Source organism: Danio rerio, chromosome 13 (genome assembly GCF_049306965.1).
Source record: "Danio rerio strain Tuebingen ecotype United States chromosome 13, GRCz12tu, whole genome shotgun sequence".
Lineage (NCBI taxonomy): Eukaryota > Metazoa > Chordata > Actinopteri > Cypriniformes > Danionidae > Danio > Danio rerio.
Genome location: NC_133188.1, coordinates 52,697,501 through 52,716,057, shown reverse-complemented (window position 1 = coordinate 52,716,057; position 18,557 = coordinate 52,697,501). Strand labels below are relative to the sequence as shown.

General features: G+C 34.7%; 1 protein-coding gene and 1 long non-coding RNA gene across 15 annotated transcripts in view; one reads left to right on the top strand and one right to left on the bottom strand.

The window, feature by feature from the left end:
• The window catches only part of LOC100331556 (signal induced proliferation associated 1 like 2), an 823,625-nt gene that overhangs the window by 605,426 nt on the left and 199,642 nt on the right, over window positions 1-18,557 (bottom strand). For 12 of the 14 annotated variants that reach the window (XM_073920327.1, XM_073920319.1, XM_073920321.1 and 9 more), the window contains 4 exons: window positions 17,551-17,799; window positions 8,170-8,325; window positions 6,867-6,976; window positions 4,586-4,668 (listed from right to left, as the gene is read on the bottom strand). The exons of 1 other annotated variant lie outside the window; for it this stretch is intronic. In XM_073920327.1, coding sequence (XP_073776428.1) covers window positions 4,586-4,668; window positions 6,867-6,976; window positions 8,170-8,325; window positions 17,551-17,799 — 598 coding nt within the window. Of the gene's footprint in view, window positions 1-4,585; window positions 4,669-6,866; window positions 6,977-8,005; window positions 8,326-17,550; window positions 17,800-18,557 lie in introns of all 14 variants that reach the window. One more of the 14 variants, XR_012388950.1, reaches the window with a different exon arrangement.
• Window positions 1-18,557, top strand: part of LOC141377082 (uncharacterized) — a 62,955-nt gene that overhangs the window by 12,575 nt on the left and 31,823 nt on the right. The gene's annotated exons all lie outside the window — the stretch shown is intronic.

Genomic DNA, 18,557 nt, shown 5'->3' with positions numbered 1-18,557 from the left:
CGGAAAATGACGTCATAGGGTGCGTTTGAATTGGACTGAGCCAAGGAATCAGAGGAAAAAAGAATTTTGATTGTAGCCCATTCGGTTCAAAAGTTATGATGATAAACATACGTGAAAGTTTGGACAAGTGGTGGCGCTAGAGAGTTTGATTTTGAGACTTCATAATTGGCCTGATTAATGTTAATACTGGCCTCTATCATTGTGCCAAATTATACAACTTTCCCGCATACGCCTATATGGGCTGCCATTCAAATCCGGCGGAAGAAACGGAAGAAGAAGAAGAAGAATAATAATAAATATAGCTGCAAGCAGCAATTAAGGGGCCAAGCACTATTGGCCATAAGGTGGCGCTGCTCCAGACGTTTTTGAGTACTTTCAGGGCATGGGGTTGAAGATGCATACCATGTTTTGTAATGATATGTGAATGTGTTGGTAAAATATAGCATTTTTGGCCAAAAATCAAAATGGGCGACGCCCAAAATGGCTGACCTGTGAAAATCAGACATCATTCGACTCGGCATGCTCTGCCGGATGTAATGAGACCAGTTTCATGAGTTTTGGATGAAAGGTTGAGACGTTATAAGCCAAAAAGCAAGTTTTTAGTATCTCCGGACCACTAGGGGGCAGTGCGCTGAAACTCCGCAATTAACCTTAGACCCTAGTTGTCATAACACATACCAAGTTTGGTGTGAATCGGTGAATGCATTACAGAGATATCGCCTCAAGTCCATTTTCGCAAGTTCTACGTTAAATTAGTTCGTAAGTTAAACGAAAACGGTTGGTCAAATCAACTTGAATTCCATAACTTTTGGTTGGCATGGTCTGTAGATCATGTGATTCAATTTTGGTGAAAATCGGAGACACGGCCTAGGACGAGTTCGATCAAATAGGTTTTTCGAAAAATTTAAAATAGCGCGAAAAAATTCATGACGGAAAATGACGTCATAGGGTGCGTTTGAATCGGACTGAGCCAAGGAATCAGAGGAAAAAAGAATTTTGATTGTAGCCCATTCGGTTCAAAAGTTATGATGATAAACATACGTGAACGTTTGGACAAGTGGTGGCGCTAGAGAGTTTGATTTTGAGACTTCATGTTTGGTGTGATTAATGTTAATACTGGCCTCTATCATTGTGCCAAATTATACAACTTTCCCGTATACGCCTATATGGGCTGCCATTCAAATCTGGCGGAAGAAACGGAAGAAGAAGAATAATAAATATAGCTGCAAGCAGCAATTAAGGGGCCAAGCACTTTTGGCCATAAGGTGGCGCTGCTCCAGACGTTTTTGAGTACTTTCAGGGCATGGGGTTGAAGATGCATCCCATGTTTTGTAATGATATGTGAATGTGTTGGTAAAATATAGCATTTTTGGCCAAAAATCGAAATGGGCGACGCCCAAAATGGCTGACCTGTGAAAATCAGACATCATTCGACTCGGCATGCTCTGCCGGATGTAATGAGACCAGTTTCATGAGTTTCGGACGAAAGGTTGAGACGTTATAAGCCAAAAAGCAAGTTTTTAGTATCTCCGGACCACTAGGGGGCAGTGCGCCGAAACTCCGCAATTAACCTTAGATCCTAGTTGTCATAACACTCACCAAGTTTGGTGTAAATCGGTGAATGCATTACAGAGATATCGCCTCAAGTCCATTTTTGCAAGTTCTACGTTAAATTAGTTCGTAAGTTAAACGAAAACGGTTGGTCTAATCAACTTGAATTCCATAACTTTTGGTTGGCATGGTCTGTAGATCATGTGATTCAATTTGGGTGAAAATCGGAGACACGGCCTAGGACGAGTTCGATCAAATAGGTTTTTCGAAAAATTTAAAATAGCGCGAAAAAATTCATGACGGAAAATGACGTCATAGGGTGGGTTTGAATCGGACTGAGCCAAGGAATCAGAGGAAAAAAGAATTTTGATTGTAGCCCATTCGGTTCAAAAGTTATGATGATAAACGTATGTGAAAGTTTGGACAAGTGGTGGCGCTAGAGAGTTTGATTTTGAGACTTCATAATTGGCCTGATTAATGTTAATACTGGCCTCTATCATTGTGCCAAATTATACAACTTTCCCGCATACGCCTATATGGGCTGCCATTCAAATCCGGCGGAAGAAACGGAAGAAGAATAATAATAATAATAATAATAAGAACACTAACGAAAGCAATAGGTGCCTACGCACCTACGGTGCTTGGCCCCTAATAATAATAATAATAATAATAATAAGAACACTAACGAAAGCAATAGGTGCCTACGCACCTACGGTGCTTGGCCCCTAATAAAGCAAATGGTTTATTTTGTCAGTGGTTTTCTGTCCTCTGAATGAACTGGGTCTCGTCATCTGTGTTTAGGCAGAGCCTGATTTGGTGCAAGTTGGCCCTAAATTGCTGTCAAATAACCTTTTTTATTTATTTATTTATTTGAATTGTTTTTGAAGCATCAACAAGATACTTTTACCCTTTAAATTTTAGGGATTACTCTTTGACTACCAACTTAAAACAATACACATATAACAATTAAAATGTAAATAATACTGAATTAATTACATTTATTTTACATAGCTGTGTAAAATAAGCATGGTATTTTACATAATAAAGCATGGTATTTTACATAGCTCATTAAATTCAAAATATTTTGAATAATATAATATAATAAAATATAATATAATATAATATAATATAAAATGATATAAAATAACAATATAAAGCAATATAATATAATATAATATAATATAATATATAAGAATATAAAATAAAAGAATATAATATAATATAATAATATAATATAAAATAATATAAAATAACATAATATAATATAATATAATATAATATAATATAATATAATATAATATAATATAATATAATATAATATAAAATGATATAAAATAACAATATAAAACAATATAATATAATATAATATAATATAAAATGATATAAAATAACAATATAAAACAATATAATATAATATAATATAATATAATATAATAATATAATTTAAAATAACAATATAAAACAATATAATATAATATAATATAATATAATATAAAATAATATAATATATAAGAATATAAAATAAAAGAATATAATATAATATAATATAATATAATATAATAATATAAAATAAAAGAATATAATATAATATAATATAATATAATATAATATAATATAATATAAAATGATATAAAATAACAATATAAAACAATATAATATAATATAATATAATATAATATAATATAATATGATACAATATAATATAATATAATATAATATAATATAATATCAAATATTATAATATATAAGAATATAAAATAAAAGAATATAATATAATATAATATAATATAATATAATATAATATAATATAATATAATATAATATAATATAATATAATATAATATAATATAATATAATTTTGTAATAGATTGTATTTTTGACCAATAATTATGTTAAATCTGCATTTTTAAGACTGCATCATTCTAATGTGTTTATATTTTATAATCTTTCTATGTTGAATCATTGTATTTTATTGCATGCTTGATTTCTCTGTTGTTGTAGCACTTTGGGTTTCAGAAAAGCTCAATATAAATAAAATGCTTTATTATTATTATTATTATTATTGTTATTATTAATAATTAATTACAGTAACATTTTAATTGGTAGAAATGCATTTCCCTTATGATTCATATTTTTCTGCTATTTACAGTGTGTTTCATTTTTTATTTATTGCTTTTATAGAATTTATTGTTTAATATGAAGCAACTGTTTACAATTCAGTCAGTATTTTTAATAAATAATGTTAAATGTCTACAGTTTGCATGAGGGCTATTTCGCAATTGTTTTGATATGTGTTGTACAGATTATATTATGATAATCATTGCACTTATTCTCCCAAATGTGATCTCCTCACATGATAACATTGCAGGTTTCAACGTCTTTCACTTGGCTGCTGTAAGCCAGGGACATGAAATTATTTAATAACATGAGTGTAAATGATTTTTCATTCATGGTACTTACATTTCTTTTGGCAACCTAGATGAGGAGCCTGTGTTAAAGTACACATGAAATCAAAACCAAGCATATTGATTTTGTTAGCTTGCATTGCTAGTTTTAGGGGAACAAATGATCTGTGCATGTCATTAAGAAAGAAAACGTGTTTGCCCTTTGTAATCTTTTATTAAAATCTAAAAATGCACTTCCTGTTTGCTTTCAGTTCAATTCTCAGATTAAGTTTGACTGAGGTAGTAGGCGTGGCTAACATATTTGACCACGCCCCTTCAACTGTCTGTTAGGCTGTAATGACTGTAATGACTCTCCCCAAACACTCTTTCTGAATGAAACTTTAACACATCCAATCAGCTCGCAGTAGAAAAACAAGCCACGCCCTCTGTTTTCTCATTTAATATTTCTCGTTTCTCTAGGAACTGCATCACAATACAAAAAAAAAAAAAGCACAGCTTCAAGTTGATGTTAACTTCAAGGTTAGTAATCTGTTTTGCATGTCTGAGACCTTGATTGTCTATCAAGTATCTTTCAACAGGACCTGAAAGACAACATGCTTTTACTGGATTATAGTGTGAGAGAGACTCACCCGCGTCAACTTGTTTGGCGAATCCTTTCCTCTTTCCTTCAGAGAGTTGAGGATCTTGGTTGAGGGAACGTGCCACTTTGCCTCTGTGAAAACACCAGAATAAAAGATGAGCAGAGATGTACAGATCATCTCACTATGGCAAACACAAGAGCTAGAGCACCATTTTAGATCAGAAATTAATGAAGTGATGACATTTAAAAAAGTAAATATAATAAAGGCTGTATGACTTGGAGGATAAATAATTAAAATAGACTTTTAAAGGGCACCTATGATGAAAATCCTCTTCTGTAAGCTGTTTGGACAGAACTGTGTGCAGGTATAGTGTGTTCACACAGTCATACAAGAGTGATAGAAACACAATGGGCTCTATTTTAATGATCTAGACGCAAAGTCTAAAGCAGTGGTTCTCAAACATTTTTCATCAAGTACCACCTTAGAAAAAAACTGTCTCTCCAAGTACCACCAAAATGAGCAGCATTGAAATACAGTAGCGTAGTAGGCCCAGTAAAGCAGCTACAACTCTGCACAGTTAAATAACCTGGCAGATTACCTCAGAAATATAGCCTATATAAAATATATGTCATATTTTATACATAATTTTTAATAAATTTTCATTCCTCCGTGTACCATTAGAAGGAAGCCCTCGTACCACTAGTACCACTAGTAACCACAGTTTGAGAACCACTGGTCTAAAGCACATGACACAAAAGCATTAACGCTGTTTCTGAATCCACTTTTGCTATTTTAAGGATGGAAAAACACAGTCTGCGTCCCGGCAAATTGTCTAACAGGGTTGTGCTTATTCTCCGAATGAGTTCTTGGTGTGTTTTGAGCCTAACGTGCATTAAACCAATCAGAGTCTCATCTCCCATTCCCTTTAAGAGTCAGTTGCGTCGCGCCATGGCGCATTTGCTGTTTACATGACGGACTTTGTCAGAGGAAAAGCTAAACGCTTCACTAGAGTGAAAACAGTTAAACAGAGCACCTGCAGCGTGAGGATAAAGAATGAGCCTCCTCCATTCAGCCTCTTTAACTTACTCCACTGAAGTCATCCATTAGCCGACATATTTAATTTAGTTTAGATTCGTTTTAAAACTATTTCTAAAATCAGTTCTAATTTTTTAAGAAACGAATAAAGGAACAATAATGATGAAGTGTGCTCAAACAACTGAGTTATATCCAAACGCACGTCCCGTTCTTATGCCCCATATGGTGATGCAGACGTCTCCAAAACCCGCCAAATGCACAAATCTAATAATCCTAATATTTGTAACTCTTTAATCCTTAATTTTTTTTTCATATGTAAAGATGTGTGTATTGCTGTACGTTATGTGTGTATTAAGCGTTTGGACCGGCATAAGCGCATAACTAACGCACTCTGCGCCGGACTTTATCACGTGTTTGGAATGTAAATGCGCATTCGGTGTGATCGTCTCCTTAGGTTGTAGTCTTAAAAAACAGCAATACTTTCTTAGCATATTAGACCTACCGCTTTCTGTCCGACATTGGTGAAGTATTTTGTTGTCCATTGTTCCTTAAACACACGACATTCAGAGTCAATTTTTTTTTGCCTGACTCATTTTCAGTCATTAACGGTTGTGTGCATTTTAATATCCGAGAGTGTGTTCTTATTATACTGGTTGCGCTAATTGTACCGTGTGCAATACTGCCATCAAATGGCGTTCACTTGTATTGCATCAATAATTTACTAGTTCTGAAACCAAACCGTCACTTAGAAGCAGCATTACTCACTCGCGGGTCGGGCCGCATTTGGCCCGCAGGCTGTAGTTTGCCCACTTCTGCTCAATATTAACGCGTATAATCAAATCATCAAGACAGGATATGGGCAAAGCAATTGAGAGTAAAGATCTGTTAAGCTCTCTGTGATCATCAGCACCTCAAGAATGAGTTTTACAAGTTTTAAACAGTTCATGTTTGTAATAAAGACAATAAAATCATTGTAATTCATCACCACAGCTGCATGTCAGTACAATTATAAAAGACGATGCTTCAATTCTGTTTATTTTGTACATTAACATAACAGATATCCATACAGCAGTGGATACTAATGCGTATGCTTTAACATTTGTCATGCAGAAACCATGCAGTGTGTGTGTGTGTGTGTGTGTGTGTGTGTGTGCGTGTGTAAACTTTACAATGACATTGTGTGCGATCCATCATTGCAGAAAGATGTATTTGTGGATGTGTGCATGAGAGTGTGTATATGTCTCTTTCTGTCTTTGTATGTGAGGTTTGTGTTCGCGTGTTAAGTGTGTGTCACCTGCGGAGCGTGTTCTCTCCAGTGTGGGCTCTCTCTCCCTTAGCATCTCTCCATCTCCCATCATGCCCTGGGCTTCAGCTGAGCGCTCGTGGAGAACAGGAGACGGACACCTGTGGAGGAGACGCACATCAGAAATACACAACTATCTTCACACAGAACGCGGGTGTGTATGTGTATGTACACTCACCGGCCACTTTATTAGGTACACCCTACCAGTACCAAGTTGAAGCCATTTTGCCTTCAAAACTGCCTTAATCCTTCGTGGCATAGATTCAACAAGGTACTGGAAGTATTCCTCAGAGATTTTGCTCCATATTGACATGATAGCATCACACAGTTGCTGCTGATTTGCCGGCTGCACATCCATAATGCGAATCTCCCGTTCCACCACATCCCGAAGGTGCTCTATTGGATTGAGATATGGTGACTGTGGAGGCCATTTGAGAACAGTGAACTCATTGTCATGTTCAAGAAACCAGTCTGAGATCATTTGAGCTTTATGGCATGGAGCGTTATCCTGCTGGAAGTAGCCATCAGAAGATGAGTACACTGTGGTCATAAAGGGATGGACATGGTCAGCAACAATACTCAGGTAGGCTGTGGCGTTGACACGATGCTCAATTGATACTAATGAGCCCAAAGTGTGCCAAGAAACCATCCCCCACACCATTACACCACCACCACCAGCCTGAATGATACAAGGCAGGATGGATCCATGCTTTCATGTTGTTGAGACCAAATTCTGACCCGACCATCCGAATGTGTCGGCAGAAATGGAGACTCATCAGAGCAGGCAACGTTTCTCCAATCTTCTATTGTCCAGTTTTGGTGAGGCTGTGTGAATTGTAGCCTCAGTTTCCTGTTCTTAGCTGACAGGAGCGGCACCCGGTGTGGTCTTCTGCTGCTGTAGCCCATCCGCCTCAAGGTTGGACGTGTTGTGTGTTCAGAGATGCTCTTCTGCAGACCTCGGTTGTATCGAGTGCTTATTTGAGTTACTGTTGCCTTTCTTTTAGCTGGAACCAGTCTGGCCATTCTCCGCTCACTGGATATTTCCTCTTTGTCAGATCATTCTCTGTAAACCCTAGAGATAGTTGTGCATGAAAATCCCAGTAGATCAGCAGTTTCTGAAATACTCAGACCATGATGCTCGGCTTGAACTGCAGCAGATTGTCTTGACCATGTCTACATGCCTAAATGCATTGAGTTGCTGCCATGTAATCGGCTGATTAAAAATGTGCATTAATCAGCAGTTGGACCTAATGAAGTGGCCGGTGATCGTTTGTTTTTTGTGTATGTGTGTTACCCATCGTATGGTGGATGCTGCTGGCTCCAGCTGGCGCTGCCGCAGGGTCCGGGATCACTGGAGGACGACTGGTTACTGGGTGAACTGCGGTAATGCTGAGACGCCTCTGTTTTGCTACACGACGACATCTGAGGGTTTTCTACATCCTGAACATTCCTGAACACACACAACACAAGACATGTGTGTCAAGTCAACACTGCGAGAGCAACAGATTTCAGACTGACAAGCGGTTCAAGACGTCTGCTCCCTACAGAGAGTGAGTGTTCAGAGAGACCTTCATGTGAAGATTGCATTTAAAATTCAATATGATCTCCTCTAGCATGATGACATTCTTGAATGATGAAATCTGACGCACATTTTTGCAAAGCACCATGGATAATTAGGCCATTGTGCACTGATAAATTAAGCATCAATCACTTTAATCCGACATAAAGGAGCACAGATTATGACGCTTCCCAATGAATTGAAACAATTGTTTGTTAAATCTGTTTTATATTTGCTGCTGGGTTTTCCATGGATACAGAAGATGACCCCGGTGTGAACATCTGCACATAAGAGGTTAAATAAATGCAATATAATGTGCTTTGAAAATCAACTGAAACTATTACAACCTGATTATGCATACAAAATAGACTGACTGATGCACACTATAAAATAACCGTACTCATGCTTACATTTATACACGCTGGAAAGAATTATGAATGCACATTACAACACTATTGATACATAATACAAATTGATGCACACTCAGACACTGTTTCTGATGCATACTACAAATCTGTAGTACAGTATTTGTTATTGAAGTATTCATGCACGCTACTAAACAGATGCATTCTAGAAAATAGTGTTACTGATGCATACTACAAAACTCTTGAACCATACTATAATATAGTGCTACTGATGTAAACTACCAACCAGCTTTATTGACGCTTACTATAAAATATACACGTTTTATTGATGCATACTAAAAATAAGTTAATGTTGCATACTTGATACACAAACAGTTAGCTGATGCATTAACAATCATTTACAGTACTGATGTATACATAAATGCATACTGCAAAATACCATTATTTAAGCATATATTTATGCATAGTATAACATATTTGATGCATTAATTATTAATGCGTACTACAAAATGTCATATAAAAATTGTATTGAAGCAGTTAGAGTACAGATGCATGCTACAAAATGTCCATACACACAATACATTTTGCATACATTAATGCATGGTATTGTGTAAATGGTGCATGCATTAATAAATACTACAGAATAGTTCTGTTCATGCATACATTAGTGCATACTTGAAAATAGTGGTGTTCATGCAAATATTTATGCAAATTACAAAGCATTATTAATGCATTAATTTCTAATGCATACTACAAAATATTATACATATTCCACAATAGTATACACATTTATTGAAGCACAGTTGAAAAGCCTTAAAGACGCATACTTGATGCACACATAAACAGTCTGCTGATGCATAAAAAAAAGCAGTGTACTGATGCATACTACAAAATACCACTATTTATGCATTTATTTATGCATGGTATTGTGTAATTGATGAATGCATTAATCCTTACTACAAAACAGTTTTACTGATGCAGACATTAATGCATACTTGAAAATGGTGCTGATGCAAATATTCATGCAAATTATTAAGAAATTCATTACTAATGCATACAACAAAATATTATACTTGTTTTATTAATGCACACTAGAAAAGACTTCTAGATGCATACTTGATGCACAGTCTGCTGATGTATCAAAAAGCAAAGCACTGGTGCATACTACAAAATACCAATATTTAAGCATACATTTATGTATAGTATAGCATATTTGATTTTACAAAATATTGTGCATACTACAAAATATGCAAAAGTTTTATTGATGCATACTAAAAAAGCCTTATAGATGCATACTTGATGCATGCGTTTATGCATACTACAAATTACTATTATTTATGCATACTATAAAATACTAGTATTTATGCATGCATTAATCCATACTTCTAAATAGATTACCGATGCATACATTAATGCATACTTGAAAATAGTGGTATTGATGCAAATATTGATGAAAATTACCATGCGTTACTAATGCATTCATTACTAATGCATTCTACAAAACACAAACTCCACAATATTATACATGTTTTATTGATGCATGCTAGAAAAGCGTTATAGATGCATACTTGATGCACATAAAAAGTTAGCTGATGCATTAACAAAGCAGTTAGAGTACTGAGGCATACATTGATGCATACTAAAAAATAGCATTATTTAAGCATACCTTTATGCATAGTATAGCATATTTGATGCATTCATTATTAATGCATACTACAAAATATGCAAAAATTGGATTGATGCATACCAGAAAAGCCTTAAAGATGCATACTTGATGCACACTACAAAATACCATTATTTACGCATACTACAAAATACCATTGTGTAATTGATGCATACATTAGTGCATACTTGAAAATAGTGGTATTGATGCAAATATTCATGCAAATTACAGTACGTTATTAATGCATTCATTACTAATGCATACTACAAAATATTATACAAACTGCTGCTTTTGAAACCGCATACTTCCATACTTCATAGTACGCTAAAATCAGTAAGCAAGCCGAGTAGTACATCCAAATTCATAGAATTCATAGAATACCCAGATGACTAACTACTTCCGGTGAGATTCTGAAGTGCGCAATCCATGCACACCGTGCTATCCCATTATGCCCGCGAGTGAAGCGCATTAACAAAGCAGTTAGAGTACTGAGGCATACATTGATGCATACTACAAAATAGCATTATTCAAGCATTCATTATTAATGCATACTACAAAATATGCACAAATTGGATTGATACATACCAGAAAAGCCTTAAAGATGCATACTTGATGCACACTACAAAATACCTTTATTTACGCATACTACAAAATACCATTGTGTAATTGATGCATACATTAGTGCATACTTGAAAATCCAAATTCATAGAACTCATAGAACACCCGGATGAATTACTACTTCCGGTGAGATTCTGAAGTGCGCATTCCATGTACGCCGTGCTATCCCATTATGCCCGCGAATGAAGCGACGCGACTGACGCAAGTAGGTCATGTGATCAGGACAAAATGGCGAATGTAGTATGTCAAATTCTATTCATACTTCTCACATTCATACTGTATAGAATGTACTTTTCTAGCGACCGAGTAGTACTGAAAATCAAATGCGGTACCTTCTGACTAGTAGTTTCGGACACAGCCAATGTTTTATTGATGCAAACTAGAAAAGCCATATAGATGCAAACTTGACGCACACAAAAACAGTCTGCTGATGCATCAAAAAAGCAGTTAGAGTACTGATGCATACTACAAAATTCCATTATCTATACATACATTAATGCATGGTACTGTTTAATTGATGCATGCATTAATTTATACTACAAAAAAGATCTACTGATGCATACATTAATGCATACTTGAAAATAGTGGTGTTGATGCAAATATTGATGCAATTTACAATGCATTCATTACTAGTGCATACTACAAATTACCAATACTAAAAAAGATACTGATGCATTATTTTTGCAAACATTTATGCATATTTGCTACTTAAAACATAGTAAATGATGCATACATTAATCCATACAAAGGTATTATTAATGCACATATTTATGCATAGTACATATATTAATCCATATGTGCTATTAATGCATATATCAATGCACACTTGAAAATTGTGTTATTAATGCATATATTGCTGCATATTAGAAAGCGTATAGTGTCTGTTTTTCCTGTTATGGATGTCAATGGTTATCAGTTTCCAACACTCTTCAAAATATCTTCTTTTTTGTTTAACAGAAGTAAATAATTCTGGTTTGGAACAAGTCAAGAGTGAGAGAATGACAACAGAATTGTTGGGGGAACTATCCCTTTAATGATGCATAATAGTCACTAAACATAATACAGGTACTATTGCAATGTGTTATACAGAACACATCCGCAGCCCTCCACTAATGATGCCTCACTGAGAAACTGTCTACCAATGATCCAATCACACATGAAAGTATGAGCCATGAACACATGAACGCAGAGCTGTTCTGCTTCCTCTCGTCCGCCAGCTTAATGGGAACCAGCAGTGACTCTATAAGCATCTCATTCTCCACGCACGCATCTCATACACCTTCCAAAACCACAGACACAGAATGAGGGGGATTTCACCTCGTCTCCTATAACAGGCTGACGTCAGCCTCAATTCACAATGCGCAGAGCAGAATACACACACACTGCAGGGCTAGTGTATTTGTGCATCACGAACGCACCAGGCAAGATGCATACTAGAATAGAAAACATCACTATGATGACAGATGTACAGTTGAAGACTAATGATTAGCTAGATTTAAAATGATTCAATTATTAGAGATTTTAAAAGTTTAACAAGAAACTAGTATTCAGCTTAAAGCACGAGTTAAAGGCTTAATTAGGTTAATTAAGGAAAACCATTGGACAACAGAGGTTTGTTCTGTAGCCAATAAAAAAAAAAAAGCTCAAAGCGAATTTCACTTTGGCCAGATTTTGTTCGAAGTGAAGTTTATGTATGAACTAATTTCGAGAGGATCATGTGCTTATGGTTGCTTGCAGCCAGCCCCGCATTATTCAATTCATGATTCACCAATCAGATAATTCCAAGGACCCCTATAAATACCCCAAGTTCCATATAACAGCATCTTCGTTTTGAAGAATCCCCCTTCCACCCCTCCTCCTCCTTTTCTAGATGGGTGGCACGGTGGCCCAGCACTGTTGCCTTACAGCAAGAACGTCACTGGTTCTAGTCCTTACCAAGCCAGCTGACACTTCTGTGCGGATTTTACACGTTCTCTTCGTGCTCATGTGGGTTTCCACCGGATTTTCCCCTCCCACAGTCAAAAAAAAAAAAAACATGCAACGCTAGTTAATTGACTAATCCTAGTTAATAAGACATGCTCCTACTTAATAGTTATCTCGTAAGAGCAATCACTAGGGTATATGCCGAAGTAAGCTAATAGGACTTTTTAATTTACCAGTAACCTGGGTTAACCGCTTCCAGTGAACTGTATGTCAATGTAAAAATCGGCGCGTTTAAGGTCTGTTTTCTTTAAAATTCAACAATCTCCACTGACTGAGTGATATCTGATATAAAGTGGGTCTCAGATTGTACAAGAAGCACTGCATTAAATTACATTTTTCCCTGTCATGTCTTTATAATATGAGCATTTATTTTACCCCAGTATATTCAATGGAGCAATATCCTGCAGATTCTGACTGGCGCGTTTGAGCTAACGGCTTTTTGACTTGTTTTACACTTGAGCAACTTAATGAATGCCAAAGTCCGTTTAACTGATTGTATTGTAATGACATTACAACATCGGTGCTGTAACAGGAACCGTATAAAATGGAAAAAAAACTCACAGTAACAAGTCACCGGAAGTTTATCCGTGCGGAAACAACACTGGCTCACCATATACCCTCTTTATATTCAATAGTTACTCCAGCAGGGCACTTCTCTAGATCTAGATCTTTTAGTCTTACAAACAAAAGCGAGCCCCTGGCTCGAGGATCTAATGAGCTCAGGGTTCTCTTCCAGGACAGCATGCCAAACAAGATTTATTGACCTTATTTTAAAATGCGGAAGTGCTCCTGTTTTCGCGATTGTCTTAGAACTTCCGTTTCAGTCGCCTATGGGAGAAATGACAAGGAATAATAAACGGCAAAAACGGTCAAACTACTTGCTCTACAAACAAATGTGTGCATGACTATACAGACCAAGTAGAATAATATAACAAGGAAATGTCAGTTTGCAACATCAAACAGCGAAACAAGCAGTTTTTAATGTTTAAAAATGAATGGAAGTGAATGAGACTGGAAGTCTCGTGCCAAAAAGATTCAAATGGCAGCGCCCGCTCGTCTGCGGAGAATAAGGTCAATAATCAATCATCAGCTAAGTGTGAACTCTTGAAACTACGTTCTTTCAGTTCTGTTTTTGATTTAGTTTGAAGCATACTGGGGCCCTAATATTGACCTCAGTAGTAAAAAAAAAGCGTGGCTGTTCACATGGCCAGTCAGAGCCCTGACTTAAACCCAATTGGGCATCTCTGAAGAGACCTAAAAATGGCTGTCCACCAACATTTACCATCCGACTTGATAGAACTAGAGAGGATCTGCAAGAAGGAAAGGACACTTCTACACAGCTTAAAGTGACATTTAAAGGCTTAACTAGGTTAATTAGGGTAACTAGGCAGGTTAGGGTAATTAGGCAAGTTATTGTATAACGATGGTTTGTTCTGTAGACTATTGATAAACAAATATCTTAAAGGGGCTATAAATTTTAAGCCTAAAATTTAAAAAATAAAAAACTGTTTTTATTCTTGCCAAAATAAAACAAATAAGACTTTCTCCAGAAGAAAAAATATTATCAGACATACTGTGAACATTTCCTTGCTCTGTTAAACATCATTTAGGAAGTATTTAAAAAAGAAAAAAAAATCAAAGGGGGCTAATAACTCTGACTTCAACTGTATACATTGTTTATTTATTTAGTTTTTTTGCCCCAATAGAATAAAAGCAGATTATTAGAATATTTTTACTAGATTTTATTCTTTAATAAATAAAAAAAAATTACCTAGTTAAGCCTTTAAGTGTCACTTTAAGTTGAATACTAGTATCATAAAAATAAAGTCAAATATTATTCATTGTCATCATGGCAAAGATAAAATAAATCAGTTATTAGACATGAGTTATTAAAACTATTATGATTAGAAATGTGTTGAAAAAATCTTCTCTCCATTAAGCAACACTTGGGACATATGTTTTAAAAGAATTACAATTTCTAATAATAATTAGAGTTAATAATTTTGTCTTCAGCTGTACCTGCCAAACACTTTAATGTCTGTAAATCCTTAGTAAAAACTGCAGGAGGTCTTTGCATGTGCAGACGTTGCCAGATCACTGTCGGGTGTTTGCTAAGGTGTTTTTAGTGATAGTTCTACTGCATTATGTCCAGTGGCATCACTGAAGCGCCGCACAGATTTCTCCACATGCGGTCTTGCAGAAGAGTCTGGAAAGGTCATCAACACCACGAGGGGCTTCCAAGTAAGAACAAATGACCACATTATAACAAACCGCATTTGATAGGTGTATCGCCTGCATACCAAACACAGAGAGCAGAATCGGTGAAGTTCTGGGTCAGTAAATATGCCAGGGGTGCTGGAAACACAACACAACACCAGCAGAAGCAGAACACACACTGTGCACAGATGCAGAAAGCATGCAGACGGACTTTTCCTAGTTATTTTTTCACTTACTGATCTATGGCTGCACATTACAGTTGAATTATTAGCCCCCTGAATTATTAGCCCGTTTATTTTTTCCCCCAATTTCTGTTTATTGGAGAGAAGATATTTTCAACACGTCTAAATATAATACTTTTAATAACTCATTTCTAATAACGGATTTATTTTATCTTTGTCATGATGACAGTAAATAATATTTGACAAAATATTTTTCAAGACACTTCTATACAGCTTAAAGTGACATTTAAAGGCTTAATTAGGTCAGGGTAATTAGGCAAGTTATCCTAAAATGGTTATTAAAAAAATGAAAAACTGCTTTCATTCTAGTTAAAATAAAACCATTTTTTTTCTTTCTCCAGAAGAAAAAATATTATCAAACATACTGTGAAAATTTCCTTGATTTGTTAAACATCATTTGAAAAAAAAAAAAAAAAAAAAAAAAAATATATATATATATATATATATATATATATATATATATATATATATATATATATATATATATATATATATATATATATATATATATATATATCAAAGGGGGGCGAATTATTCTGACTTCAACTGTATATGGTTTCAGCATAAACATCACAATGTGCACAACCACAATACACACAATGCAAGATCTTCAATGTCAAGCAGGGATTATAGGTGACCAGCACAATTTGAAATGTATGTCATTTTTAGATTAATTACAAAGTTTAGCCATTGTGGAGTCCAAGTACCTGACTGTTACGGTTTTTATATAGGTGAGTTTAAAGCATACAAGAATTAAGGGAATTTTACCTTTAACAAAGATTAACTGCATTCAATTCATATGTTTTATGCAGATGCACTATATATATATATATATATATATATATATATATATATATATATATATATATATACATACATATATATATATATATATATATATATATATATATATATATATATATATACATATATATATATATACATATATATATACATGTATATATATACATATATATATATATATACACATATATATATATACACATATATATATATATATATATATATATATATATACATACATATATATACATATATATACATATATATACATATATATATATATATATATATATATATATATATATATATATATATATATATATAYACATATATATATATATATATATATATATATATATATATACATATATATATATATATATATATATATATATATATATATATATATATATATATATATATATATATATATATATTACATTATACATTAACGTAACAAGCCATTTTGCGAGCTAGTGTAGCGCGTGCCTGGAGTAGTGTTGAAGGTTGGCTCTTTTGTGTCTGCGGTCCAGAGTTGCTAGCAAGATTGCTAATAAGCGCATGCTTGAATAAAGTGATATTCTGAGTTCTAAAGCGATGGTCTACTGTTTAACATGACAGCGGGGAAAGCAGCATTTGGGATGCCATGTTGAGTGTTGCTGCACTGAAAACATTATATTTTGAACTTATTCCCATTTATCTTTTGAGATGTTAGTTTGAATTGAATCGTTCGGTTTGTAATGCGTACCGAACTGAAAGTCTCGTACCGAACAGTTCAATACGAATACGCGTATCGTTACACCCTTAATATATATATATATATATATATATATATATATATATATATATATATATATATATATATATATATATATATATATATATAAATTTAATACACAAAAACAAAACTAAAATTTAGTTACATAGATATTTAAATGTATTTATAATTTGTTCCATATGCATTTATTTTTTTAATATTTAAATATAAATAGACCTTTTTTTTTATATATTACACAGTACACAAATATATTGCATCAAAATAAATTTAATTAATCATGGTAAATTGGTTAATCTTTGCATAGCACTAATTTTAATAGCAATATTTTTGCGATAAAATTCACACACAGTCCACCTTTTAGTATACCACAAATCCTCTCAAACAAGATTTTGTGTTTCATTCCGTGTTTCTTCATCTGATAAATGCAGGCTGATGTGAAAGTGATACCTGTGTCCGTCGGGCAGTTTTCTGTCAAAGGAGGTGCTGCGAGGGATGCCACTCTGCCCACTCTGGAGCTGCTGGCCAGCCGGGCGTTCGGGCCCCTGTGTGGGAGACCCGCGGGGGACAGCCTGCCCGCTGCTGGGCACACGATGCCACGTGGTGTTCCTCTTAAAAGGCGTCTTGTACTCGCAGGGAGTTCCTTCACTGTCCAGCTTATACTCCACCATGGGGATACGGTAAAGCTCCGAACAACCCCTAACACATACAAAACACACAAACAGATCAAGCTTTGCATTTCTGGATTAACATTCATTAATCTGGCATTTACTGACAAAGTATATCGGACTCTTTGATTTTCTGCTAACTTCACGTCTTTCTGATGTGCAGAATTGTGTTGTCCACTGCAAAAAAAGCTTTTCTTATGTAGAGTTTTTTCTTTTTTCTAGTCCAAATATCTAAAAATGATTAAATCAGGAAGCTTTTTATAGACAGGAAAAAATACATTCTTATTTTCAAAAAAAAAAAAGTAAAAATAATAAGTAAACAAAAAAACATTTAAAGCTGCAGTAGGTGATCTTTCACAATGCTAACAGCTTAGCGTAAATCTCTTCAGTCCCTCACAGTCCCTCCCCTGCCGTCTAGAGCCACGCCTCCTTAAACACGAGCACAGCAAAAGAACCCTCTCTCAAATGTGTTAAAAGCGACGAGTGTTTGTCCGGCGGCGTGCAAGCCAAACTGACATGCTATTTCAGAGCAAATATTTAGAGTTGCATGGTGAACAATATAGGGAGAGACTAGGCGGAATAGTAGTTTTTAGTTGTGTTTTGTTGTTAAACTAATTAAAATCTACATTATCTAAGCTGTCATTACATTATCTATGCATCTATGCTGTCTTATCAATCTTTTATCGAAAGATTTTAGTGGCTGAACAACACTTCTGTGAAGATATGACCCGTTTGTAACAACATGAAATCAGCTTTGCGTGAAGCTAAAACAGTTTTAAAACTGAACAT